The sequence below is a fragment of the Podarcis melisellensis genome (genome assembly GCF_964234715.1).
Source record: "Podarcis melisellensis genome assembly, chromosome: 16".
In the NCBI taxonomy this organism is placed as follows: domain Eukaryota; kingdom Metazoa; phylum Chordata; class Lepidosauria; order Squamata; family Lacertidae; genus Podarcis; species Podarcis melisellensis.
In genome coordinates, this window is record NC_138533.1 from 29,394,310 (window position 1) to 29,420,982 (window position 26,673).

General features: G+C 44.9%; 1 protein-coding gene across 1 annotated transcript in view; it reads left to right on the forward strand.

Moving 5' to 3' along the window:
* Positions 1 to 26,673, forward strand: part of LOC309359565 (septin-2) — a 59,482-nt gene that overhangs the window by 20,870 nt on the left and 11,939 nt on the right. Inside the window, exons 6-11 of the mRNA XM_081893427.1 lie at positions 1,623 to 1,757; positions 3,039 to 3,156; positions 8,133 to 8,234; positions 8,646 to 8,791; positions 11,149 to 11,232; positions 13,852 to 13,909. Of these exons, the coding sequence (XP_081749553.1) occupies positions 1,623 to 1,757; positions 3,039 to 3,156; positions 8,133 to 8,234; positions 8,646 to 8,791; positions 11,149 to 11,232; positions 13,852 to 13,909 (643 nt within the window). The remainder of the gene's footprint in view (positions 1 to 1,622; positions 1,758 to 3,038; positions 3,157 to 8,132; positions 8,235 to 8,645; positions 8,792 to 11,148; positions 11,233 to 13,851; positions 13,910 to 26,673) is intronic.

Consider the following 26,673-nt stretch of genomic DNA (forward strand, 5'->3'; position numbering starts at 1 on the left):
ACCATAATTCAAAAGCATCAATTCTTCGGCGATCAGCCTTTTTTATGGTCCAGCTCGCACATCCATACATCGCTACTGGGAAAACCATAGTTTTAACTATACGGACCTTTTTTGGTAAGGTGATGTCTCTTGGAGAAATAGGTGGGTTAAAAATGCAAGCAGCAAACAAACAAACACACACACACACACACACACACACATATTTGCAATATATTGTGAACACTGCCCTTCTCAGTTTTCAGCTTGCTTATGTTTGGGTCGTAAAAACTTCAGGTGGAAAACCCTGAGGTTTGGAACCAACATTGGGGTGGGTTTGAGAGTTGGCAGGGAGAGAAACGTCAGGTATGACGCTTCATTAGGAAAAGCTTCCTAAAGGAAAGCATGAGAAAGGAGGGAAGGGAAAGGGCTGTGAAAGAGGTGACTCAGAATTAGTCAGCCTTTTGAAAGTGTTCCTGCTTTGGGTGGGTGGCTTCCTTTTTTTCACTTGTACTTAATTCTGCTGGCATTTGACTGTCGCGTGTCCCAGTCATGCTGCGTATTGCGCTGTAAACATGCTTTATGTTGGTCCATAATGCGGCAGTCCCACCGAGATCAGTCTGCCTTGAGTCAGCCCCCACATGCTTACCTCATTACAGTATTTTAAACCAGTCTAGGTGATTGGCACTGGCTGTCAGCCACCTCCCCGCTCCTCCTTTGTGTCAGTATTAGCTTTGTAGAATTCAACAAAGAGGAAAATAGGAACAAAGGCAGAACTAGGCCCCATCTACACAATACATATAAAGCATCATCATACCACTTTAAACAGTCATGGCTTCTCCCCAGAATCCTGGGAACTGTAGTTTAAAGGGGCTCAGAGTTGTTAGCACCCCTATTCCCCGCTCCAGAGGGGCGCGGGTGGTGCTGTGGGTTAAACCACAGAGCCTAGGGCTTGCTGATCAGAAGGTCGGCAGTTCAAATCCCTGTGACGGGGTGAGCTCCCGTTGCTCGGCCCCTGCTCCTGCCAACTTAGCAGTTCGAAAGCACGTCAAAGTTCAAGTAGATAAATAGGAACCGCTCTGGCGGGAAGGTAAATGGCATTTCCGTGTGCTGCTCTGGTTTGCCAGAAGCGGCTTAGTCATGCTGGCCACATGACCCGGAAGCTGTACGCCGGCTCCCTCGGCCAATAAAGCGAGATGAGCGCCGCAACCCCAGAGTCGGCCACGACTGGACCTAATGTTTAGGGGTCCCTTTACCTTTACCTATTCCCCACTCAGAGCTACAGTTTCCAGGGTTCCCTGGGAAGGAGGAGCCATTTGTTAAACCACTCTGGCAAGTGTAGCTCTGTGAGGGGAATCGCTGGAAGGAGAAGGGGGACAAAGCTAGGTTGAATTGGTTCCACATCCCATTGGCTCATGCTCAACTTATTGTTGGGCTTCCTGCCCCCGTCCAAGTGGGCACCAGTCACCACTAACGGTTGTGAAGAAAAAATGGGAGGCACAGAGTGTGAGGAAGCATGCTCTGAATGCCTTAAAGGTTAGGGCTTCTAGAGAAGAAGCAGTAAGAAGTAGAAGCTAAATATTTCACAAGTGGATGCAAACCTGTCTCATCACAAGTTCCTCCTTTTCCCTTTTCTCTCACTGCAGTTTCAAGACCATCATCCACTACATTGACAATCAGTTTGAAAGGTACCTTCATGATGAGAGCGGCCTCAACAGGCGCCATATTGTAGACAACAGAGTTCATTGCTGCTTTTACTTCATATCCCCCTTTGGACATGGGTAAGAAAAGATTTGCATTCTAGGGTAAACTTTTTTTCACCATTAAGCAGCCGCTGGGGAAATTCCAGCAAAGAGATTTAACCACCTTACGAGCAAAGCAAGTTTCTTTGTTGTCAGTCGGCCAACTCAATTAAAATCATCTTTGGGATTAACGACCTCCATTTCAGAGAGGATTTGCTATTAAAACTTGTCAGGGGCACATATTAAAAATGGATGACTACCTAGAAACTTAAAAGTTGTAATAACTATGTATTTTCATATGTGTAAATGGAAAGTTTAATTAAGCATGTCAGCCACCTACATTTGAAGTAAGTAGTTTTACTTTTCACCTGGGTCTTGGAAGTTCTGTTTGTTGCCAGCAAAAGTAGAACTTTCTTTAACTTACAAGAGTTATACTTCAGCTTAAACTCTAAAAATGGTGTACGCCCTCCTGCCCCCAACTGAAATAACAATATTGAAAATATTGAACATTCTAAAACAACGATGGGGGGACCTGTGGCCCTCTAAAAGTTGCTAGACACCAACTCCCATCAGTTCCAGTCAGCTGGCTATACAGTCGTACCTTGATTTTCAAATAGAATGTGTTCCAGGAGTCCTTTCGACTTCTGGAACTGTTCAGAAACAAAGACATGGCTTCCGATTGGCTACAGGAGTGTCCTGCAGCCAATCAGAAGCCATGGAAGCCGCGCTGGATGTTCGACTTCCGAAAATCATTCAAAAACTGGAACACTCACTTCTGGTTTCCGATCGTTCAGGAACCGAAACGTATGAGTTCCAAGGGGTTTGGCAACCAAGGTACAACTCTATTGATGTGATGGCAGATGAGTGTTAGAGACCAAGATCTAAATTTGGGAGATTGCAGTTCAATGGGAGAAATGTTCATTTTAAAAATTACTCAATGATATTGAAAACATTAGCTTAAGAAGCTACTGAGTATATAAGCAGGTCAGGGACGATGAAAGTTGTGGTCCAGCAACGTTTGGCGATCCTCTCCAGAACCCCCCCCCAGTGGTTATCAAAACAATATCAGCAGCAGGACTAAACACAAGAGCAGAGGACTAATTCTGTTTGTGGAATTAAAGAGGGAGATAAATGAACCACCCATGAAAGGGTGTTCTGGAGTTCCAGGGCTGCATTTGCAAAGGCCCTGCTGCTTGTTGGGAACTTTTTGACTTTAGATACATAACAGATGATCCATAAGATGCTGCCAAGGATATCTTCACTCAGGACTCCATTAATAATTATTGAGGTTTCCTCCCCCCCCCAATAATTGATACTCAGGCTGAAGCCCTTGGATGTAGAATTCATGAAAGCACTTCATGGGAAAGTCAACATTGTCCCTGTGATTGCCAAGGCAGACACTTTGACGCTGAAGGAGAGAGAGAGACTGAAAAGAAGGGTATGTATAAGCTTTTAAAACGAAATGCCACATCCCGTTTCCAATGAGTTTGCATCTGCTATATGCCTTAGAAAGCTGTGTATCTGTTTGCTATGCATTTGGACACCTCTTGAGATCCCATAACCTAATTATGGTTCCTGGTATCACTTTTTATTATTATGATGATGATGGGACACCGTTTTGAATCAAGATAGTGCACTGATTCGTTTTGTTTTGTGCAGTTCCTAGCAAATGCCGAGTAGAAGGCTGTTTGCATTATATCAAGAGTGTATGCAGTCCACCTTTATTCCATAATGAATTTCATTCATGCTGCCCATTAATTAAATTTACAGGGTGGCTGGCATAAGTAGGGAGGCAGCTGACAAACACCTGTTCTAAAGGAGGAAGGGGGGAGTATACTTTCTCTGTGTTTTCAGATGACACAATTCGGTTATAATGGGCATCATTTTAGATGTTCTCTTTAATTTCTGGTGCAGAAGGGGGTGTGCCTCTTCTAACATGGCACTTGAAACCTGCGTCTTTTGTGTTTTGTATTTTTTAAAAAATATTTTTGTTCAATCTGTTCTCCTGCTAATTGGACAGCACGTTTTAGTCTGTCAAATGGGCAGGATTGAGCGTTATTTTTAACTGCTCTTGATTTTTCAAAAAGGTAATGAATAAATCGGGGGGCGAGGAAGAAGGAATAAACGCAACCAAAGCAGGCTGTTTGTTTTCCTTATCATGAGTATTTACACCCCATTCTTCAATTAAATTCCCTTGCATTAAAAGGGAGAAAAGGACTGTTGATCTTCACAATCATGGGGTGGGTGGGAATCAAACTCATTTTATGCAAGTCATTTCATTCAAAAAGTAGCATTTTGATTGATGGAACTGCCTGCGTATCTTTACATTTCAAAGGTACACTGGTATTTATATATTTTTATACTGATTCAATAAAGATGGAACTGCCTGTTCCTTATTAGTTAATTAAGCAATTAGTTGCAAAAAGTATAATGTGCTAGAGCTCTTTCCAGGCTGCTGTCTGATAATGCAAACGTGCTGAAACTATTCCTCTTAGTCTAGATTTAACAATGCACACTTGTAAACGTTCGCTATTTGTTTCACTTTAAATCAGAGATGGAGAACCTTATTCAACCAGCATGCCTTTCTGGGCAGCCGGTGTGGGTGGGGACATGCCTGGGGTGGGGGTGGGCAGGCAGGACCAGAGGCAGACGTGGGTGGAGCAATGAATGCAAATTTTACCTTTGTAGGTTTGTTTCTACACACACTTGCATGCATCCCCCTCATTCCAGCCACGCCAAAACACTTGGGGTGTGAAGCAGGGCTGGTGGAGAGTTCAAGAGCTGCATCGTCCCCTGCCCCCAGCCTGGGGTTCCTCACCGCTGCTTTAAATGAACACCAGCTGCAACAAAACCGTTGCCTAATAAGGAGCACTTAAAGGACAAATAAATATAAACATCTTAGCCCTTTGGTCCGCTTGGGTCAGCCATTGTTACCAGCAGCTTAACCAGGATTGAATGCTTTTAATGTTGATCCAGAGCTTTGAAAGCTTAGCTACTGTATATTTTTCTAACTCAAAAAACATCTCTGTATTCAAGATCTGTAATCAAGGCAGGGGATCAGGATCTGCCTCTCCTGATGGAGCTTTGAAGCCTTTGCTAGGTTTTTTTTTAGATGTCTCTGCCATTTGGCAATCAATCTAAGGTAATGCGAGGGGTTTTTTGGGCTTTGTTTTTTGTCCTGAATTGTGGAGAGGGTTTTTTTGTTTTGAATAAGCAGAAAGCTTAGTTGTGGGGCTTCTGTCAAGGAAACCCAGCTTGGTGTAATTCCTGTTTTGACTCTGTGGAATTCAAACTTCGTTTTTCATTTTTAATATAAAAACACCCTTCTTTTGAGCGAGAAGAATTGGAGGGCAGTTTCACAAGCTGTGTTCTGCAAAGCCGCAAGAGGAAATCTGCTCAAAAGAATGATTACATGAGAATGGGGATTTGGGGGGGGGGGCTTGGATTTTGACTTCTTAACACATTTCCCTGGGGAATGCTAATCTTTAGGAACCACAGAACCTCCTGGGGCCAATAAAACCGATGTCCGAAGCAGCAAAATGTTGCTTCATTGTTGGGAATATGAAAAGCAGTTTGTTTTTCCTTGAGATTTGCTCCCTCCCTTTCCCCTTTCAGGAAAGCACTTGGCTGAACAGCTGTGATATATTATTCCAGCACCCTTGTTGGGTTTTTCCCGCCATTGTTCCTCTTTTATCGCTAAGATCTCTGCCCAGAGAAATGGGCTTTCTTGTTCCGTGCCTCTGGTGAAAGGTGAGCTGCAATGCCACCCTGCTCCTCTGCATTGGGACTGACTTTCTATTGTGTCGCAAATGCTAGAGATGCTGTGCCTTTAAAACCAAGCTGTGTCAGGCATGCTTCCTTAAGGAAGTACCGAGATTTGCATAGAGAATACATTTCCTTCTCCAGTGTGTTGGGTTTTTTGGTGGACTGGGCTATTTGTTGTTGGCTATTTATCTCATTTAATGATTGACGGTGCGGAAGGCCGTAGAGCAACTCCATTGCTTTCCCTTTCTGTGAAGTCTTTCTTGGGGAACTTTTTCAGTGCTCAGATTGACCACTGACCCCTTCCGTTCTTCATACCCCATTCTGGCTGAATGGGCTGGTTCACAGCATCAGGTGTACCATATTCGGCCCATCACCCCTGCTTCATCTCTTTACCTGTGCACTGGCGTTGATGCTTCTGTCGTGGTGCATTTAAACCACAGTTTCCCATTCGAACCAGGAAACTGGCTTAATCTCTGATTACTAATCAGGGATATACAGTGGTACCTTGGGTTACATACGCTTCAGGTTAACAGACTCCGCTAACCCAGAAATAGTACCTTGGGTTAAGAACTTTGCTTCAAGGATGAGGACAGAAATCATGCTCCGGTGGCGCGGCAGCAGCAGGAGGCCCCATTAGCTAAAGTGGTGCTTCAGGTTAAGAACAATTTCAGGTTAAGAACGGACCTCCGGAACGAATTAAGTACTTAACCCGAGGTACCACTGTATATCTAGAATCTGATCCCAGTTAGTAAGTCAAAATTAAACCAGAGATTCTGGAAACTGTGGTTTGCACAAACCACAATAGAAACAACACCATGCTGGTATGCAGCGGGGAGTATGTGGACAGGCTACTTGTTCTCAGCTTAGTAAATAATGGCTTATTAATTCAAGGAAGTGTTGTCCGAGGTAGGTGGGTGGCGCTGTGGTCTAAACCACAGAGCCTAGGGCTTGCTGATCGGAAGGTCGGCAGTTCAAATCCCTGCGATGGGGTGAGCTCCCATTGTTCGGTCCCAGCTCCTGCCCACCTAGCAGTTCGAGAGCACGTCAAGTGCAAGTAGATAAATAGGTACCACTCCAGCGGGAAGGTAAACGCCGTTTGCGTGCACTGCTCTGGTTCACCAGAGGTGGCTTAGTTATGCTGGCCACATAACTCGGAAGCTGTCTACGGACAAACGCTGGCTCCCTCGGCCTATAGCGCGAGATGAGTGCTCAACTCCAGAGTTGTCTGGAACTGGACCTAATGGTCAGGGGTACCTTTACCTTTTAGTGTTGTCTGAACAAGAACTACTTGCCTTTCACAAGTCAGGATTTTCTCTGGATGTCTTGGGTTTTCTCTCCAGAAGCCCAGTTGCTTCAAAATCATGCCTTTGGGAGGCTTGCTGGATTTTACACAATTGAAAATTATCTTAGTCTTTTGGGTTCTGTGCGGGAGGAAACGCCAATTCATAAGTTTGTTAAGCTTCAAAGTGTGTCACGATTGCTTCCCCTCCCAAATAACAGCTGAATTTTGCAGTGCTAAACAGATTCATTCCCTGTTGCAAAATTATTTTTTCTTTTTCTTTTACCAAACACTCCCCGCTCCACAATAACAAGCTAAAGAATTAATAACTCTTAACTATTCTTCTGTCTAGGGATAGTGTTTAAACAGTAACTTCATATTGCAATCTAGTGGCATTTGCTGGTGGAAGCAATCAATTAAATTTAATCATCACGAAGGAGTGTAAGAAAAATGGAAGAATAGGTCAGTGCTTTAGGAACAAATCCCTTAATAGCTGAAATAATGCAAGCTCTGGGGTTTGAGTGGCAACAACATAAGAATACAATTTATTATTAATGGTAATCATTTCATTTATGTCACACCTTTCTCTCCAAGGAGCTCAAGGTGGTGTACGCGGTTTTCCCTCTTCTAATTTACTGTATTTTTCGCTCCATAAGACGCACCTAGTTTTTAGAGGAGGAAAACAAGAAAAAAAATATTCTGAACGAAACAGTGGATTTATGATTTTTGTGGTTCATGCTGTGGCGACAGACATGTGATCTGGGGTAACCCAATGCAAAAATCCTGAGGATCCATGTGGACCCGTGCTTTGTAACCACGGTTTTGCGCCATTGCGGCCCCACGCAACAGTGGGTGCGTGATTTTGCTTTAGTTTTCTTGTTCCCCCCCTTTGCAAGTTTGCTGTCTTTACCTCTCCTCTCCTAGGCAGCCTCCTTTATCTCTAGCGTCCCATATCTCTCTCCCCGATCGGCAAACGATCAATGGCTTTGTTTCAACACCCACTTCCCGTTTCCCCCAAAAAATGCATGATCTGCTTTTTGCCCCTGTACAATTCGGCTCCAAGGACCACACATTCACTCCATAAGATGAACAGACATTTCCCCTTACATTTTAGGAAGAAAAAAGTGTGTCTTATGGAGCGAAAAATACGGTAATCCCAAAACCAACACCTTGAGATAGGTTAGACTGAGAGTGAGTGACTGACCCAGGGAATTCATACCTGGGCGAGGATTTGAACCCTGGTCTCCCAGATCCAAGTCTCAACACACCGTACCACCGCAGGCTCTCAGAATTAATGTATGTACACCTAATGTAGAATGTAACTAAAAATCGCCCCTGCCTTTTTGTCTCTTGCTTGCCTGCGCCCATAGGTTTTAGATGAGATTTCTGAACATGGCATAAGGATTTACCAATTACCTGATGCAGATTCTGATGAGGACGAGGAATTCAAAGAACAGACCCGAGTTCTGAAGGTGGGTTCAACATCAACAGGTGCTAAATTAGGCATTTGTCTAATTTACGGTAAATGTATTCCTCATGTAGGTGTTAGTTTTGCTATAATTATTGCATATAGGAAGGCATATTTACTTCCCATTTTTGCAGTTGAAATAATACCCTTGCCAACATCTCACAGTTCCAGTTTCTGAGCCTGTATCAGAAATTACCTTTACCTTTGCAAAAAAAGGTAATATATAAATGATTTTTTTTAAAAAAAGCTACCCATGAGTTAAAAGTTTGCACTTCAACATAAATGAAAGTGGAGATTTCTGTGGAATGTTGTGCCAAGACTTTTGAACAGTCAGGGTATTAAGTGGCAAGTTGACTCGTGCCATCGGCATTATTCATTGATGATCTTATAAAATGGAATTTATTGACTCATCTAGGCTAGCATTCCTTTTGCTGTGATTGGGTCCAACCAACTTATTGAAGTGAAAGGCAAAAAGATCAGAGGTCGCCTGTATCCCTGGGGAGTGGTGGAAGTCGAGAATCCGGAGCACAATGATTTCCTGAAGTTACGCACCATGCTGGTGTAAGTAGCGTCCCTTATTTAGTCTTAAACTACAGGCATCTCTAACAAAATGTGTTTGTCAGAGAGAGATGCCTCTTGTACATGCTGTCCACAAAAACATGTTCGATTGCTTAGCTGCATGGTTTATGTGAGAGCTCTGCTTCTTTCTTTATACTGGAACTGCTTTTGTCTTTTGTTTCTTGGCTAAATAATCAATAAAAATACGTTGTTAGGAAATAGGTGGCTTGCTTAAAATCTGGCTTGCTTTAATTGGAATGTCCCAATTTGGCAGCAGAAATCCCTAAAGGAATTTAAATTGGAAATGTCAGTCAGGCTGTTTTAGAATTCATCTTGATCATATTGCAGCTCTGATTGGCAAGGGGGATTCTTGGAATCTGAGTTATTTCAATATTTGCTTTTGCAAGAGATTGAAGTTGATTTTAGTTTTATTCTGCAATGTGTATCTGTTCTGAATCATAGCCACAAGATATGTTATAGCTTCCTTGTCAATGTACAGATTTCTTTATCTCACATGTACACGCACCTTGACTAATGCATGTTATCTCCTCTAACAATGCAATTGTACCAAAAAAGATTTGAAACAAGTCAAGCGGAGCATTCCTTGCAGTAAGTGCTGAGAAACTAAATATAGTAAAATTCCAGGAATATGTTAGGGTTGATAATCCAAAAAGTGCTACTTAGCTGTGTGACTCTTAATAATGTCTGAGTTATTCCTCCTAGGGTAATTCCATTAATCAGGCTTTGTGGGTTACAGCAATTCTGTGGCATTTGATTCCATTATACATCCTTGGCTTGGTAAAGTTCCAGTCAAAGATTTCCCCCTGCTGGATTGTTTCCATGTCACATGTGACTTTCACCTTTGAAGCCACAGTGATAGTGAAGACTATTTCTGCAAGTAAGGTGGAGGTTCAGATTCTGTATTTTATTGTGTCTGTAGGTCAAGTGAAAAGGCTGACTTGATGGAAGAGTACATTCACTTTACATGCTACTCGTCCACCACACTCCCATCTTCCTTCACATATGATACTTTCCAGGCTAGGAAGTTCCTCTTAGCACCAAATTTAAGAAAACATCCCAGATAAATATTTTTCTAAAGCGGGTGGACCTGTGCAAAGCGTACCAATATGTAGCACCGCAGTAGAGAATTGTTGAGGATGTGGGTTGTAGGAACAGAATACTGTCTGTTTTTACTTGAAGTTTGGAATCGGTTAAAATTTAAATTAAGCTTATGGATCTTGTCATTGAAAAGACAGAAAATACAGCATTCCAGTTATAATGGGTTAGTAAAAATGGAGAAAACCATTCATTCATTGAATTTCTATACCACCCTATACCTGCAGGGCTCAGGGCAGTTCATAGAATAAACAATGGATTAGGGGAACATAGGAGGCTGCCTTATATTGAGTCAGACCCTTGGTCTACCTAGCTTAGTATTATCTGTGCTGACTGGCAATGGCTCTCCAAGGGTTCAGACATGGAGTCTTCCCCACCTTTAAACAGTCACTGCTTCCACAAAGAATCCTGGGAAAGGTCGTTTTAGGATGCTGAGAATTGTTAGGAGAGACCCCTGTTCCCCTAAAAGAGTTCCTTGGGAAGAGGGCTTGAGTGTGAAACCACTCTGGGAATTGTAGTTCGGTTAGGGGAATAGGGGTCTCTTCTAACAAATCTCAAACACTTTACAGACTGCATTTCTCAGCATTCTTTGACAGAAGCAGTGACTCTGTGGCGGTATAATAGTACTTTAAACATACGGTGTGGAGAGTATGGGCCTGAAACAAGATTTTTCTTTTTCTTTTTTTAAATAGTGGCTGAATTTTCTATTCTTAGTCCAAATTTATGTATTTGTGGGCTCCTCAATTGTTTTTGTTGAGTTGTGTGTTTCCCGTTTATAACTTCATTCTGTTTTTATTACATATGTAAATTTCCTTGCACGTGGATTTCAGGTACAGTCGTACCTTGGAAGTCAAACGGAATCCATTCCAGAAGTCCGTTTGACTTCAAAAATGTTCGAAAACCAAAGTGTGGCTTCTGATTGGGTGCAAGAAGCTCCGGCAGCCAATCGGAAGCCATGGAAGCCTTTTCAGACGTTTGGCTTCCAAAAGAACATTTGAAAACCGGAACACTCACTTCCGGGTTTTGATCGTTCTGGAGCTGATTTGTTTGGGAGCCAAGGCGTTCGAGATCCAAGGTACGACTGTACTTTGGCCAAGAAGTGGCATGAAAAAAAGCATTGGCATGAATCATGTCTGTAAAGGCCGTGATGCTGCTTTTTATCCAGTTAAGAGATGAACCTAACAATAAAATTTGACTCAGGAGCTCCTGGCAAAGGAAGTTAAAAGCTGCGTTTCTCGTTTCAGGACCCACATGCAGGATCTTCAAGAAGTGACTCAAGATTTGCACTACGAAAACTTCCGGTCAGAGAGGCTAAAACGCACCGGCAAGTGAGTCTCTCTCTTGAGTTGTGCTTTCTCCTCCCTTATGACTCTTCCCAGCCTTGCTCTTAAAAGTAGCTTCAGAAACAACCCCCTCCCCAACTCCTGTATCTGCTGATCTCATTCTCGTAACCTCTCCCTTCCTTTTCCTAGCCTGAAAACACACACGGAAACCAAGGGGAAGGGGCTCCTGTTTTAAATTGCTTCCTCTGTGTTAATTAACGGGAAGAAACCACTGATCCAGCTAGGATGGTGTGTGTGTGTGTGTGTGTGTGTGTGTGTGCAAGCTCCAGAAAGTATACCAGCTAAGGGTTTTGTGAAATATCACATCTCTCTCCCCCACCAAGTATTCATTCAGTAATTGATTTAATCTTTGGGTTGTATCCAAACTTGTCTTGTTTCCGCAAGCACTGCTGCTTGCTCAATGGAGAGTCCACTCCCATGCGTCCCCCAGATCTGTCCTGGGGATTCCCCTGATCTTCTGGAGCTGTCTTTAGGTATGTGCAAATGGGTCGACCTTGTTGGATGCAACCCTTTATTCTTAAGTTGCCCATCTGACTTGGGCCGTTTAGATAGATATGGGGAATATGCATACAAACATTGAAATCTGCCTTATACTACGTCAGGCTGTTTGTTCATCTAGCCGTATTATGCCTGTTGTGTCCGGCGGCAGCTCTCCAGACCAAAATCTTCTCCCAATGCTGCTCCCTGAGATCCATAATCTAGGCTTGTGACACACTGTAGCTCTGTAGTACAGCACATGCTTTCCATACAGAGAGTCCCAGGCTCAGCCACACTGGAATCTCCAGTTAAAATGGATTGGGTAGCTGGGTATGGGAAAGCCCGAGTCCCTAGAGAACTGTTGCCATTGTAGACAATAGGTGACAATTAATCTGACCTGGTATAAGACTGCTTCCGCAGTTTTAAACTAAATATTTTAGGGACTGAGCCTTCTGCATGCAATGCTGTGGCCCCTTCCCTGTCTCATGCGTAGATCTCACAGCAATTCCTATACGTCTTGCACATATCTCGTATATTTTAAAACAGCATGCGCAGATGGTCACAGTGGACCGCGTTCAGAGTCCCCATTTGCATACTGCACTGGAAAGGCAAAGGGTTGTTTTCACACATGGTCATCTCTTGATGTCAAGTTGAGATCTGTGTGCCTGAATGAACCATCCCCAAACCAAATCAAACGCCATATGGGCAGAACTTTTAAATGCCCTGTCAAATGTAGTGTGTTCAATGCCTGTATAACTCTAATTCAGCTGTGGCTTGTTGAGTGCCGAGGAATCAGTCAAGTGGTGTTCATGCCTGTGTGAACCAACCCCTGTGAGGCTTGACTCTTCAACCTTCAGAAATGTACAGTGGTACCTCGGGTTACATACGCTTCAGGTTACATACGCTTCAGGTTACATACGCTTCAGGTTACAGACTCTGCTAACCCAGAAATAGTACCTTGGGTTAAGAACTTTGCTTCAGGGTGAGAACAGAAATCGTGCTCCGGAGGTGTGGCAGCAGCAGGAGGCCCCATTAGCTAAAGTGGTGCTTCAGGTTAAGAACAGTTTCAGGTTAAGAACGGACCTCTGGAACAAATTAAATATGTAACCAGAGGTACCACTGTAGTCCAACGATTCTTGATTGAGAATGTCCCAGCTTCCTTCTCTCTGTGTTAATTTTATATAACCAGGCAAATTATCTTGGCTAAAAACTGTCTTAATTCCTCTTCCTGATGCCACTCTAAACTCACTTCAGTCCCTCTGTGTGAATATTGTGCCCTTGACCATTCTGTTTTTGGTGTGTGAATCTTTTCTGTTCGTGTTGTGCCTTTCCTGACAAAAAAGCTTGTTTCTCTTTGATATCGCTCGGCGCGAGAGTGCAGAAATATTTCTAGTTAAGGAAATGACTGTGTGTGTCTGGGCTGGTTCTTTGTTTTATAACTTGGTGCCATAGGGTGTGGGTAGGGGGGTAGGCAGAGGAAATGGCTCCACTGAAGTGTAGGACAGAATTAGGGTGTAAAAATCCAGGAAATTCCTTATACAAAACAAGAATGAAGAATGAGAAGGTGACAGCTGCAAGGCTGCCTGGGCTTGAGAAAATTGCAGAAAGGCAATTCCTCTTTTGCATTTTTAGAGAAGGGTTACAATATGGAAACTCGGGTCAAATCATTGGCTGAATTCTAATTGGTTACATCTGCAGCAGTCGGTAAATGAATAAAACAGTTGCCCTGAAGCAAAAAAAGCATATTTCTTTGCTTTTTAGATCAGATGTTGCCAGACTCCCAACTTGCATCAGCCTCAACCAGCACGGCGAGTGATCTGGGATGTTGAAAGTCTAACAACATCCCTGTTTTTAGATAATGCAGGGCTTAATCCCAGAAGAGACGTTCCCACCTGTAAAGGAGGAAATGCCTGTTCTAAGACGGTTTTTGCCACCTGCATATTTGCAAGAACTTGCATTGAAAATACGTAATTTTTTTAGAAAAAAATCTGTCTGATTAAAGGAGCTAGGTTCCCCCCCAGCTGAACAAATTATTTGTCTAGTTGGCTGCATTATGTTTCTGCTCAAGATCTGAACCCTTGTCCTTCGGCACTTGTAATGCTAATGTGCCTTTCTTGTACCTGACAGGCCTGTTGAAGAAGAAGTTGTGGACAAAGACAGGATCCTTCAGCAGAAGGAGGCGGAGGTAAGCTTGCGAGCAAAACTAAGTGAACATCTCATTATCAGCGAGGTGCTTGGCTGAATTAATGACATTCTGAATGAGTGCAAACAAAAACAAAGATAAATCCATTGGAGTACAATCCTTATTTCTGGCATCAGAAGAGCCCTGTTGGATCGGACCAAAGTCCCATCTTGGTCCAGCATCCTATTCTCATAGTGGACAACCAGATGCTTCCGGGAAGTCCAGAAGCAGAACTTGAGCACCATAGTCCTCTTTCAACTGGTATTCAGAGGCACATTATTTACTTAAAAGCATTACTATACGCTGAATACTTTGAATGGGATGTGGGTGGCGCTGTGGGTTAAACCACAGAGCCTAGGACTTGCTGATCAGAAGGTTGCCGGTTCGAATCCCCGCGACGGGGTGAGCTCCCGTTGCTCGGTCCCAGCTCCTGCCAACCTGGAAGTTCGAAAGCACGTCAAAGTGCAAGTAGATAAATAGGTACCACTCCGGCGGGAAGGTAAATGGCGTTTCCATGTGCTGCTCTGGTTCGCGAGAAGCGGCTTAGTGATGCTGGCCACATGACCCGGAAGCTGTACGCCGGCTCCCTTGGCCAATAAAGCGAAATGAGCGCCGCAACCCCAGAGTCAGTCACGACTGGACCTAATGGTCAGGGGTCCCTTTACCTTTTAATACTTTGAATAACTCTAAGAGGTGTACAGTCTAAAAAAAGAAACTATATATCACAAAAAAACCAAAGCACAACCTGAAACCAGTAAAACAGCATTATATAAAAAGACACACACAAGCACAGACAAATGAATGAATTTGTCTCCTGCCCTTTTAAAGCCATCCAGGTTGGTGGCCATCGACACACCTTGTGGAAGTGAACCCCGCAGTTACAACTATGCGCTCTATGAAGACGTTCTTCCTGTTGCCTGTCCTGAAATGCCCTCTCTTCTGCTTTATTGGCTCATCCCCTAATTTTAATATTGTGAGCGAGGGCCTACCTGCTTTCTTCACACCACTCCTGTGTCACGTCCGCCTCCCTGCACCTTATTCAGCTTTTTTTCTAATATGAGAAGCTGCAGATGTTGCACCTCTTTTTCCATAAGGGAGCTGCAGCCTCTCAATCGTTTCGGTTGTCCTTTGCGGCACCTTTTCCAGCTCTATGATGCACTTTTCGTGGTGCAGCCACCAGAACTGTGTGCGGTATAAGATATCCTTGCCTGCTCCCAAAGTGTGGCCCATTGTATATTATTCCACTTCTGTTTGATAGCTAAGCATCTGGCGCCCACTGCTGGCTGCTTCTACTTGTCACAGCCATCTATCTGCTCCCCGCCTTACTTCAAATAAGTAAATCCTTCCACATCGGAAGCTAGCGTGTCAGCAGAGAAAAAGGCTTGCAGTCCAGAATAATTTTTGACATGCTGGTTTTCCCCCTGTAGGAATCCTCCCCTTTCTCCCCACCCCTGACCCCCAACAAGGTGCGGCAACATTTTGTCAGGGTGAAGTGGTTAAGCCTAGATTCAGGTTTGAGAACGAGGCCTAAGACAAATTTGTTAATTTGTTTTTGGGTGAAGTTGGCCGCCAGTTAATCAGTGAGGACGTCTTTATCTATAGAGTGATGCCTTGGGTTGCATACGCTTTAGGTTACATACGCTTGAGGTTACAGACTCCGCTAACCCAGAAATAGTACCTCAGGTTAAGAACTTTGCTTCAGGATGAGAACAGAAATCGTGCTCTGGTGGTGCGGCGGCAGTGGGAGGCCCCATTAGCTAAAGTGCTGCAGGTTAAGAACAGTTTCAGGTTAAGAACGGACCTCTGGAACGAATTAAGTACTTAACCCGAGGTACCACTGTAGTTGATTAGGATTTTCACATTGTTACAATAAAATGATGCAGTCCTCGTATTACCTGTCCTCTTCCCAGTTCCTCTACCTCCCTCAGCCCTTGTGTGTTTGTTCCCCTCCCTTTTTAATCACAGTTTTTCCATTTTGGTTGTTCATTGTTTGGCGTGTCAGGCTTGCATGCTCAGATAAGGGTTAGTGTCGTTTTGGGCTCCCAGATGAACAACCATTATTACACTGGAGACATTTCCCTCCCTGCATTGTCCCTCCCACTGCTTCTGGTTGTGTAGGTATTAGTTCCAAAACTGCACTCCAGATTTCTTGGAAGCTTGGCTTCTTGCATAGTTTATGGAGCAGGATCTTATCAAGGGCCACTAATGGCAGGAGGTCTTGTAGGAGGAAGCCTTTGTAAACTGGAAGAGTGTTGGCTCTTATTTTCTTTTGAGCCTGCTAGCTTCCGCTGAACGATGTAATGTTTGTTTGTATCACATTTAATCCCACCATTCCTCATAGTTGCTCGGGGTGATGCAGATGGTTTTTTCTTCCCTCCCCCCTCTGTCTGCGCAGCAGCCCTGTGGGGTAGATTAGACCAAGATTGGCCCAAGGTGACCTAGTGAACTTCACGGCCGGCAGAGGCGCTGAACCTGAGTATCTCCGGTTCCAGCCCAACACTAACCATTACACCACTTCAGCTGTCCACACATAGGGGCGTCAGGGCTGCTTCTGAAATGTGGAGGAGGCTAGAAGCTTTTTCTTTGGGTGCATTTCTCGAAAAGTCTTTGCCAAGAGTTTGACTTCTGAGTGGAGTCTGAGTCTTTAACTTGGCTGAATGTAGCAGCTGTTAGCTTAACCTACCACGCACGATGCCGTGATAATATTGATGTTGACTCTCCTCTTTCCTGCTGAGTTTCCCTGTTCCAGGGTATTTGGCAACTGTCAGCAAAACAACAGAGAAGCAAACCACCCGTCCTTTCCCCCTCTTGAACTCTCCCGAATGTATTTCCAAGTCTCTTTGTTGTGTAAATATAAAATGTACAATGAAATATGATGAGTGTATTAAGAATGGGAAGACGTTTGGTGAGATGGATGTCTCCCTTGTCCTGTTTCTACAGCTACCCACTAGTGCAGACAGCGAGCAGATTCCCCACATGGGTGGGGAATCTGTGGCCCCCCTAATGTTACTGGGCTGCCATCTCTTCATAAACTCCATCTAGCATGGCCAATGGTCAGGAATGATGGGAGTGCTGGTCTAGCAAGATCTGGAGGGTTACAGACCTCCTATTCTTGTGTTAATAGGCACAACACCCACTTTCCCGAAAATCTCATTATGAAAACTAAAACTGAAAGCAAGCAGACTTCTAGACCTTATGGTTGGAATGTCGTGTACAGTGGTGCCTCGCAAGACGAAATTAATTCGTTCCGCAAGTTTTTTCTTCTTGCGAGTTTTTCGTCTTGCGAAGCACGGTTTCCCATAGGAATGCATTGAAATTCAATCAATGCGTTCCTATGGAGACCGTCCGGGGACAGAGAGGAAGTGCCGCGCGCCTTCCCCTCCGCCCCCGGACCTGTTTTAAAGCAAGGGGCAGCGGGGAGAAGATTGCTTCTCCCCGGTGCCTGCCCCGCAATCTCCCCGGACCTGTTTAAAGCAAGGGGCGGCGGGGAGAATCGCTTCTCCCCGTTGCTGCCCCTTGGTTCAAAAGGGGTCCGGGGACAGAGGGGAAGGCACGCTGCGCTTCCCCGCTATCCCCGGAGCTTGCGGGGCAAGCTTCGTTTTGCGAAGCAAGCCCATAGGGAAATGCGTCTTGCGAAGCGGCTAAGAAAACGAAAAACTCCTTCGTCTAGCGAGTTTTTCGTCTTCCGAGGCGTTCATCTTGCGGGGTACCACTGTATAATTGTTTGCGGACAAATCGGGGCTGGGGAACTGGACCTGGGCAGCACCCTGGATCTGTATTGCTCACACCTCCCAGAGAACAAGTTTGATAGGTAAGCAGGTCTGCTTGCCTGTCAATTGTGACATGAGGTGACCCATTTTTGCATAGTGCCGTGCACTATGCAAGCAGTGAAGTATCAAAGCCCGCAAAAAAATCTTGCGGTACTTTTAAGGGACTAGCAAATTTATTGTGGCGAAAGCTTTTGGAAGCTGAAGAACATCATGACTGGATCAGGCCCAGCATCCTGAACGCCCAGTGGCCAATCAGATGCCTAAGGGAAGCCCACAAGCGGGACCCAAGCTTGACATCGCTCTCCGCACTTGTGATTCCCAGAAATATTTAGAGGCTATTTGCTTCCGACATTGGAAGTAGAACATAGCTATAATGGCTAGTAGCTCTTGATAGCCTTCTTCTCCATTGGATTTGTCTAGTTCCCTATTTGGTTAATTTGCCTGGTTGGTGGCTAACACTACTTCTGTTCCTAACCTTGGTTGCAAACACTGTCTTGTTGCATAAGTCCACTTCATGAATAGTTGTCCTAAACCAAGTCTTGTTGCATAAGTCCACTTCATGAATAGTTGTCCTAACTAGCAGGTAGGCACTCATCTGGGTACCCAGAAAGATTAGTGTAAGTAGTGAAGTTGACTCTCAAATTTTGGAATTGTTAGGAAGCCATTAACCATGATTTCCAATCTGCGCGTAATGGGAAACCGTGGTCAGCCACTGCTTTGTGGTGTGTTTGCTGCTCAAGCAGAGTGACGGCAATGGAGTGGCATATGGGTGCATGATACTCATGTATATCCTGCCTTATTAAGCCAGGATTCCGTTGCAGGAATGAGGCCAGTGCATTTTAATGTTTCTTTTCGGAAGGGATTAAGTGACCTCCTCTGTGCCTTAGTTTTGAGTTTATATACAAATATACGTTGAAGGCTTTTGGCTGTATTTGGAGGGTGAGCTCCTTGTGAGATAGGCCTGCCCTAAACAGCTGCCGTTTTAAAGTTGGGAAGGATTGGACGGATATTGCAAAAAAACAAATGTTTGTTGAATTCCTGTTGTCTGTCATTTCTGTTAAGGACCGAAGAGGCTTTGCTTAGTCTTGTGCAGATAAGGTGGCACGAAATCTCTTTATCTCCAAAGCAGTCTGCTGAGGAGTGGAGTTGGGGGAGGACTGGGGGGTTAGGGGGCAAACCAGAGGAAATGGGCTTACATTCTTTGGCCTTTGCTGAGAACACAAACATCAATTTCCCTTTCTGTTTTTACATTCTGAGCAGTAATGATGCTTGAAGTTCTATTTACAGATTTGCAAGGTTTACATAACCTGGGGGGGGGGGGTAGGGGTGGGGGATGAAGTCTTGGGCAGGTGCCAGGTCCACCATTATCAAGACATCACTTCTGCTAAATAATCATTATGGATTTTATCAAAGGACACTGTGCTTGGCTGGTTGGAGCCATTAATCTCTTGCCTGCTTTCTTTGACCGTGTTGCAAGATCATTTTGGACATGTGTAGATTTAATTTTTGCCTCCCACCAGCAGCTGGCTTTTGTTTTCGGAACTGCCTTTTTTAGGCCTTTTCTCCAGATACAAAACTAGTTGTGTCTGCAAAGAAGGATATTCATAGGGAGACTTGGTAGTGCGACTACCCTTCTGCGGATCTCAAGGTGCCATCAAAGCACATTTCTGCTATCCTCCTCTGGTCACTTTAAGAAGGATATCTGAGCTTCAAATAGAAATACGACAAGCTGTGTTTTTTGCATTTCATGGCCTGTTTACAATCTTATTCTATATATACATACTGAGCTACTTTGCATGACCCAGTAAGCCAAATCCTGGTTTAACAAGTGCACACAAGTGTGTGGGCTCTGGGACAGGAGTTCCCGCCCCGGACTGCTGGGTTTAGCTAAGCCAAAGATTGGCTTTATCCAAGCCAGTTCTCAGAGTTAAGATGGCTCCTCAGTGGCCACCAGTGGTGGCTAGTGCCTATTTGGGACTGGCAGAGCGGCCAACAGTAGGAGGAACCAGAGCATGAATGGGTGTAGCTAGAGTCAATGACAAGCAGAGCCAACTCATTCTGGTTTTGTTGTCATCTACCTCAATGCTGAGTTCTACAAGGGCTGAGACTAAGGAGGAGGAGGAAGCAGGTGTTGGCGTACTGAGGGCAGACTAAGGTTAGTGGTGCAGTGCCCCAGTCACCCTATGGACTAGCCTCCACTGCTAACCATGAGATGTCACCAATGTTTGTTTTGATCCACGCCTCCATCAGTGTGGATGCCAGTCCACAAAAGCTTCTGTTACTGTAGACCTGTTAGTCTTCACTGTGCCATAGGATGCTATGTCTACTGTCCTTGTGTCTTACAAACAGTTAGTCTACTGTCCTTGTGTTACAAACAATTAGCCTCCTTGTGTGTTACAATTAGTCTATTCCCCCACCCCCAACCAAAAATTAATAGGGTTGTTTGTTTATGTCTGATTGAACATTAAGAGTGTTGAAAATGCTTGTGTGTGTTGGCCACTCCCATGGCTTCTCTAAGGTTCCACTTTACCGCTGTTCGGATCTGCACCTTTTGTAGGGAGACTTTCCACATCAGTGCTTCTCTCCCCATGCCTTTAGGCCCAGTACAGATGTGCTTCAAATGGTCTCTTCATCCACATTACCAGAGACAGCAACTCTTGTAGATGAAGTCCTACCAACATTTTTTTGGTGTGTTTGTGTGCGCCCACCATGGCACCACGCATATCGGCATGTTCACCTGTTAGATCATACACTTGTTAGGTAAGCTTTCCCCAAGCTGGTGCCTTCCAGGTGTTTGCACTCCAGCTCCCATCAGCTGCAGCTGGTAAGGCCAGTGGTCAGGGGTGATGATGGAAATTGTAGTTGAGGAACGTCGGGAGAAGGTTGAACTAGGACAGAGGTGTAGCCAGCGTGGTGTTCTCTGGATGTTCTTGGGTAATATGCATCAACCCTCCTCAGCATGTCAAATGGCCAGTGATTGAGTTGTGGTATAAGAACATCTGGAGGGCCCATTTTGGCTACCACTGAACTAGAACAGAAAGTCTCAAAGGCCACTACTGGAAGGTATCATCCTATAGCACTCTGATCTGAAGACTGACCTTATGTTTCTTGCTCAACATTTATAAGGTAAAGGACCCCTGACCACTAGGTCCAGTCGTGACCGACTCTGGGGTTGCGGCGCTCGTCTCGCTTGATTGTCCGAGGGAGCCGGTGTATAGCTTATAGGTCATGTGGCCAGCATGACTAAGCTGCTTCTGGCGAACCAGAGCAGCGCACGGAAACGCCGTTTACCTTCCCGCACTTGACGTGCTTTCGAACTGCGAGGTTGGCAGGAGCAGGGACCAAACAACGGGAGCTCACCCCGTTGCGGGGATTCGAATCGCTGACCTTCTGATCGGCAGGCCCTAGGCTCTGTGGATGAACCCACAGCGCCACCCGCGTCCCTCTGGCTAAATAATTTTATCGTGCTCTGTGCTGCATTAGCTTCTTAAAGCAGTTTTCGTTTTGGAAAATAACCAACATTCTAAACCAATGCAGAGCAGCTCGTACATAAACAGTGCTTAGTTAGCAGCAAACATATTCTGTAATTTAACACGCATGGCTGTACTATGTGCACGTCAACTTCTATTTTCCCTCTTCGGCCTCACTATATATCCTATTTCTAGAAATGTTGTTTTTTTTATATTGCAGATTATTAAACCAAAATAAACGCAAGCCTGTACTTAAGGAAGCCACAAGGGGGCGTAATGTGGTACAGACTTGGCTGCTGTCAACTCCCCAAGGGCTGATAAATAAGTAGATAATGTAGGAATTTGGGAAAGCCAGAAGATAATATTTAACACGAAGCAGTAAGCAGAGCAGGGACACAAATATAAAAGTTCAATGTGAAGTGAAATTATTCACCCTTGGAGAAATTAGCACTGATGGAAGATGAATAACAGAGGAGTTAACTGTGTTAGTCTGTTACAACAAGATCTCCAAGGTACATTTATGATTCTGCTGGTTTTAACAAGTTTAGGGGGCTTGCTTTTTGAAACGCAGTTGATTATTACATTTACAGTTGCACAAAGCATTCATGCCACAGTTGATCTGTTAGTCTTTGAGGTGCAATGAAACTCTCTTCTCTCGTTTGCATGAATGAGAGATGTTGATTTGATTCTGCTGCTTAGGATGTGGGGTCAAGAAGATAACCTTGCTAATTCTGAGGAATGCATGCAAATCAGAACCTGGTGATTAGAAGCTATGGGGCTCCCCAGTCCTGGCAGACTGTAGCCCTTTCCATGAGTTCAAAAGATACAGAGTGTGGGCATAAAGTGTGTAGGAGGAACGGACACACCTTGGTTGTTGTGCCTGCTACACTCCAAAGTTATTTCCCAGTCTGAAGGCGTCCTCTTGGGGCAGAGGGCTCAGGGATGTAGGAAGGCACCGTTTTCTGTTCTGCCTTGTAGTCATCACATGCAGCGCTGTTTCCGTTCTGCTGCAATTCATCTTCCACCAAAACCCATGTTAATGATCTTCCATGGTGAAATTATGTAAGTGATTTATGCAATTATTTATGTACTGCTTGTGGACTGAAGCAAACGCAACAGCAAAGAGAGAGAGCCAGTGTGGTGAGAGCCAGTTTGGTGTATGGTTAAGAGCGGTAGACTCGTAATCTGGTGAACAGGGTTCATGTCTCCGCTCCTCCACATGCAGCTGCTGGGTGACCTTGGGCCAGTCACACTTCTCTGAAGTCTCTCAGCCCCACTCACCTCACTGAGTGTTTGTTGTGGGGGAGGAAAGGAAAGGAGAAGGTTAGCCGCTTTGAGACTCCTTAAAGGGAGTGAAAGGCGGGATATCAAATCCAAAGTACTACTACTACTACTACTACTACTACTACTACTATTCTTCTTCTTCTTCTTCTTCTTCTTCTTCTTCTTCTTCTTCTTCTTCTTCTTCTTCTTCTTCTTCTTCTTCTTCTTCTTCTTCTTCTTCCCCGCTGGTAATTTCCTCTCCCTTTTCTGTTTTCATCAGAATTCACCAACATCCATAGTGGGGGGGGGGGAGGGTGGCACCTGCACCTCTGCTCCCAAACACAGGCTCTGTTTGCAAGCGTTCAAAGAATGCAAGGACAAGGCTTATCATTAGCAAAATCCAGAACTGCTTAAAAGCTGCCGGCCTGGGAGGATGGACCATAGCAAGTCCCCTGCCTTTGCCTTCTCATTTGTCTGTCTTATAGCGCAGGGGTGGCTAACCTTTTTTTGGCCCAAGGGCCGCATTCATCCTTGGCCAAGCCCTCCGGGGGCCACTTGGGTATGGCCCAGATTGGGTGTCAGCTCCCCATGCCCACCCACACGCTTCCTTCTTAGCCAATCCATGTAGATTATCAGGGTGGGGAAAATTTCTGTCCCTGTTACAGAACTGGGCTGAATAGACAGGTGCCCACACGAGCACTGTGCTTATTTCACAAAATGAAAATATTCCTTGCTGTCACATCAATAGCAGCAGCAGCAGCAGCAGCAATAATAATAATAATAATAATAATAATAATAATAATAATAATAATAATAATAATAATAATAATTTATTATTTATACCCCGCCCACCCGGCTGTGTTTCCCCAGCCGCTCTGGGCAGTTCCCAACAGATTAAAAACAGAATAAAACATCAGATATAAAAAACTTCCCTAAGAAGGGCTGCCTTCAGATGTCTTCCAAAAGTCAGATAGTTGCTTATTTCCTTGACACCTGATGGGAGGACGTTCCACAGGGCAGGCGCCACCACCGAGAAGGCCCTCTGCCTGCTTCCCTGTAATGTTGCATCTCGCAGTGAGGGAACATCCAGAAGGCCCTTGGAGCTGGACCTGTGTGCAGTTCCAAGCCCTTTTGGAGGGTGGGGTTAACCACCCTTGTTCCATCGAGTTGCCATCGAGTTGCCTCTGGGAAGCCCAGAATAGGACATGAGTATACTGGTTTCAGTGAGTATTTTGGTGACCTGCTGTCCTTCATACCTGATGGTGCAGGGCAAAAACTTCCAATCTCTGCATTGGTTCTCATGTAGCAAGGGACTTTTCTGAGTTGTCTGTTCAAAGTTCTTAGATCCCCCCGCCTTGCCCCCCAGAAGGCTTATTTTCAGGTTTTCTAAATTCCTGTTCATTTTTTTGGGGGGGGAAGGGGAGACAATAATTTTGTGTCCTTTATTGTTCAACTTGTTCTAAATACAAAGGGGGGGGGACTGTTGTCCATAAATAGCTGGGGTGCAGCAGCTTGTCACACTTGAAGAATGTCTCTTTTATGATGCCCAAAGAAGTCCCATGGAAAAAAAACGTTTCCCGCGGGAGACTTGAAAAAAATAAGCATTAAGACTGGCTTCTGATTGTGTGTGGGTTTTTTGGCCTGGGTGCAGCGAGATTAGTGGCTAGTTAAAAATACCTTGAATACCAAAGAGTGCATTTAGCATCGTGGGAACGTCTTCCTGTTATTTGCTTCTCCACGGCCCTGGAACTTCTCTTGGTCCTTCACCCTACAATCCTCTGCTGGGTTTTATTAGTTAAGAGGCGGCTATTTCTGTCTCTCTCAGTTTTAGTTGGCTAAACGGCTGACAGGCTCTGCAGCGGTCCTGGTTGTCTCCTATTTTTTTTTCCTTTCCTTTTGTCCATAGTAGGGCCTAGTATGATCTACTGGAGGAATCTCTGTGGCTCAGTTGTGCTGGACAACTAGTCAAAACATGCCCTCCATCAAATAAATAGCCACTTGTACCCATGATGTATAAGACTAGAAATGCATGCAGTTTATTTGAATATTTTATAATACAGTGGTACCTTGGGGTACATATGCTTCAGGTTACATACGCTTCAGGTTACAGACTCTGCTAACCCAGAAATAGTGCTTCAGGTTAAGAACTTTGCTTCAGGATGAGAACAGAAATTGTGCTCTGGCGGCACGGCGGCAGCAGGAGGCCCCATTAGCTAAAGTGGTGCTTCAGGTTAAGAACAGTTTCAGGTTAAGAACGGACCTCCAGAACGAATTAAGTACTTAACCCGAGGTACCACTGTATATACCATATAGTCCCATTATTGGGGTGTTAGGGGAGGGGTGGTACATTTATACCCCGCCCATATGGACCTCAGTGTCCGGGCAGAACGATGGAGGTGCCTTGCACTCAGTTCTCACCTGTGGCTTCTAGAAGCTGTCAGCATGTGACAATGGCTACACCCCAGGAATGGCTTCAACTAGCCAGCTAAACCAGGTGAGGGTAGTTGATGGGTCTCAAACCCTCAGTGAGTTAAGGGCTTCCCTTGCAAGCGAAGACAGGCCCCGGCAGATTGTGAGTCCAAGGGTCAAGAAAGCGGTTTCTGCATGTGCTGTAGAGGGAAGTGAGGGGCAGATGAGGCTCATCAACCTGGGAAGGTAGCTCATCTAGGACAGCCTTTCTCAACCTGTGGGTCCCCAGATATTGTTGAACTACAACTCCCATCACCCTTAGCTAGCAAGGCCAGGGCTCAGGGATGATGGGAGTTGTAGTCCAACAACGTCTGGGGACCCACAGGTTGAGAACTGCTGATCTAGGAGAAGGAAAGCTCAGATCCTACACCTCCGCTGCTTTGTGGGATGTTTTTGGGGGGAGAAAAGGTGAAGGATTAAACCCAAATCCACAAATCCAGAGTAGAGTCCCTAAGACTCTTGGATAATGCCTTGTACACCTCCTCCCAGCTACTCCTGCAGCCAAGCTGGTGCCAAATATATTGCTTTTCTTTCCTTTGGACCCCATCAGCAGAGCCATCAATCCACCACCAATCACCTGCCTCTATCTCATTTGATGGAGATGCCCTGAGCCGGGCTTTGACATGGGCTCTGAATCCTGGCTGCTCAAATGCTCTTTCCTCGGCCTGTTTTTCAAATCAATTGAAGCAGACATCCTTTCCTATGGATGGGTGAGCTTGTTGCTTTTACTTTCCGCCAGCAGCATGAGCATGAGTGTGCGCGCACACACACACGCTCGCAGGGAGAGAGGGGAAAGGGAGCTCGTTTTCTGCCCTGAATATTTATGAGAGGCTCTTTGTTTCCTCCTCGTAAAGGTAAATGTCACGAGGCCAGATCATTTCAGTTCTTTACATGGAACGTAGGATGAGCAGTCTGCCTTGAAAAGCTCCTGCCGGCACCGCTCAGCAGATGGGTTTTAATGATACTGTCAGTTTAGAGTGTTGAAAACGATTGCTCATTCCCAAAGGAAATGTGTCCCCCGTCCCCGAAGAGGGTGCATTCAATGCAACCTTGTTAGGGATCACTGAAATTAAGTCTTGTGTACAAATACATGCAGCAGTCTTATCCACCAGCTTGGTGCCTTCTCAGTGTTCTGAACTACAACTCCCACCAGCTACTGCCAGGCAGGCAAAGACCATATCCACTGGCCTTGATGCCCTTGGAGAAAGGAGGCGGGGCTTTGACTACGGCCAGCTCCAGGTTTGAGGAGGCTTTGGCCAAAGTGCCTTCCTCTCCCCGAGTGCCCTGGAAAAAATGTATCTGGTAGTGGTGAGCAATGCTAGGTGACTGAGACTTAACTGCTATTTTCATTTCCCACAATAATCCAGTGGTTTTGGAGCCTTTTGGGAAACTTGAATGGCAGCTAAACCCAGCTGCCTGAAAAGGGTTGTTGTGGTTGCTGTTGTTAAAAAAGTGTCTTAGAGAACATAGAATCATTGAATTGTAGAGTTGGAAGGGAACATGAGGGTCCTCTAGCCCAACCTCCTGCAATGCAGAAATCAATCAATCAATCAATCTTTATTACGGTCCAGAGACCCAACAAATCGTTACAAAGCAATGCACAAGTCAGACAGCCTACCTCCAGGTTAAACAAGCATTGCAATGCAGGAATCTTTTGCCCAATGTGAGATTAAGAGTCTCATGTTCTACTTACTTAACTATTCATGTTAGTTTTATGTCCTGATGAAGCTGTGGCAGCTTTCTGAGGAAGCCAGGTGCTCCTGATAACCCCAATTTAATATTATATATATAAAAC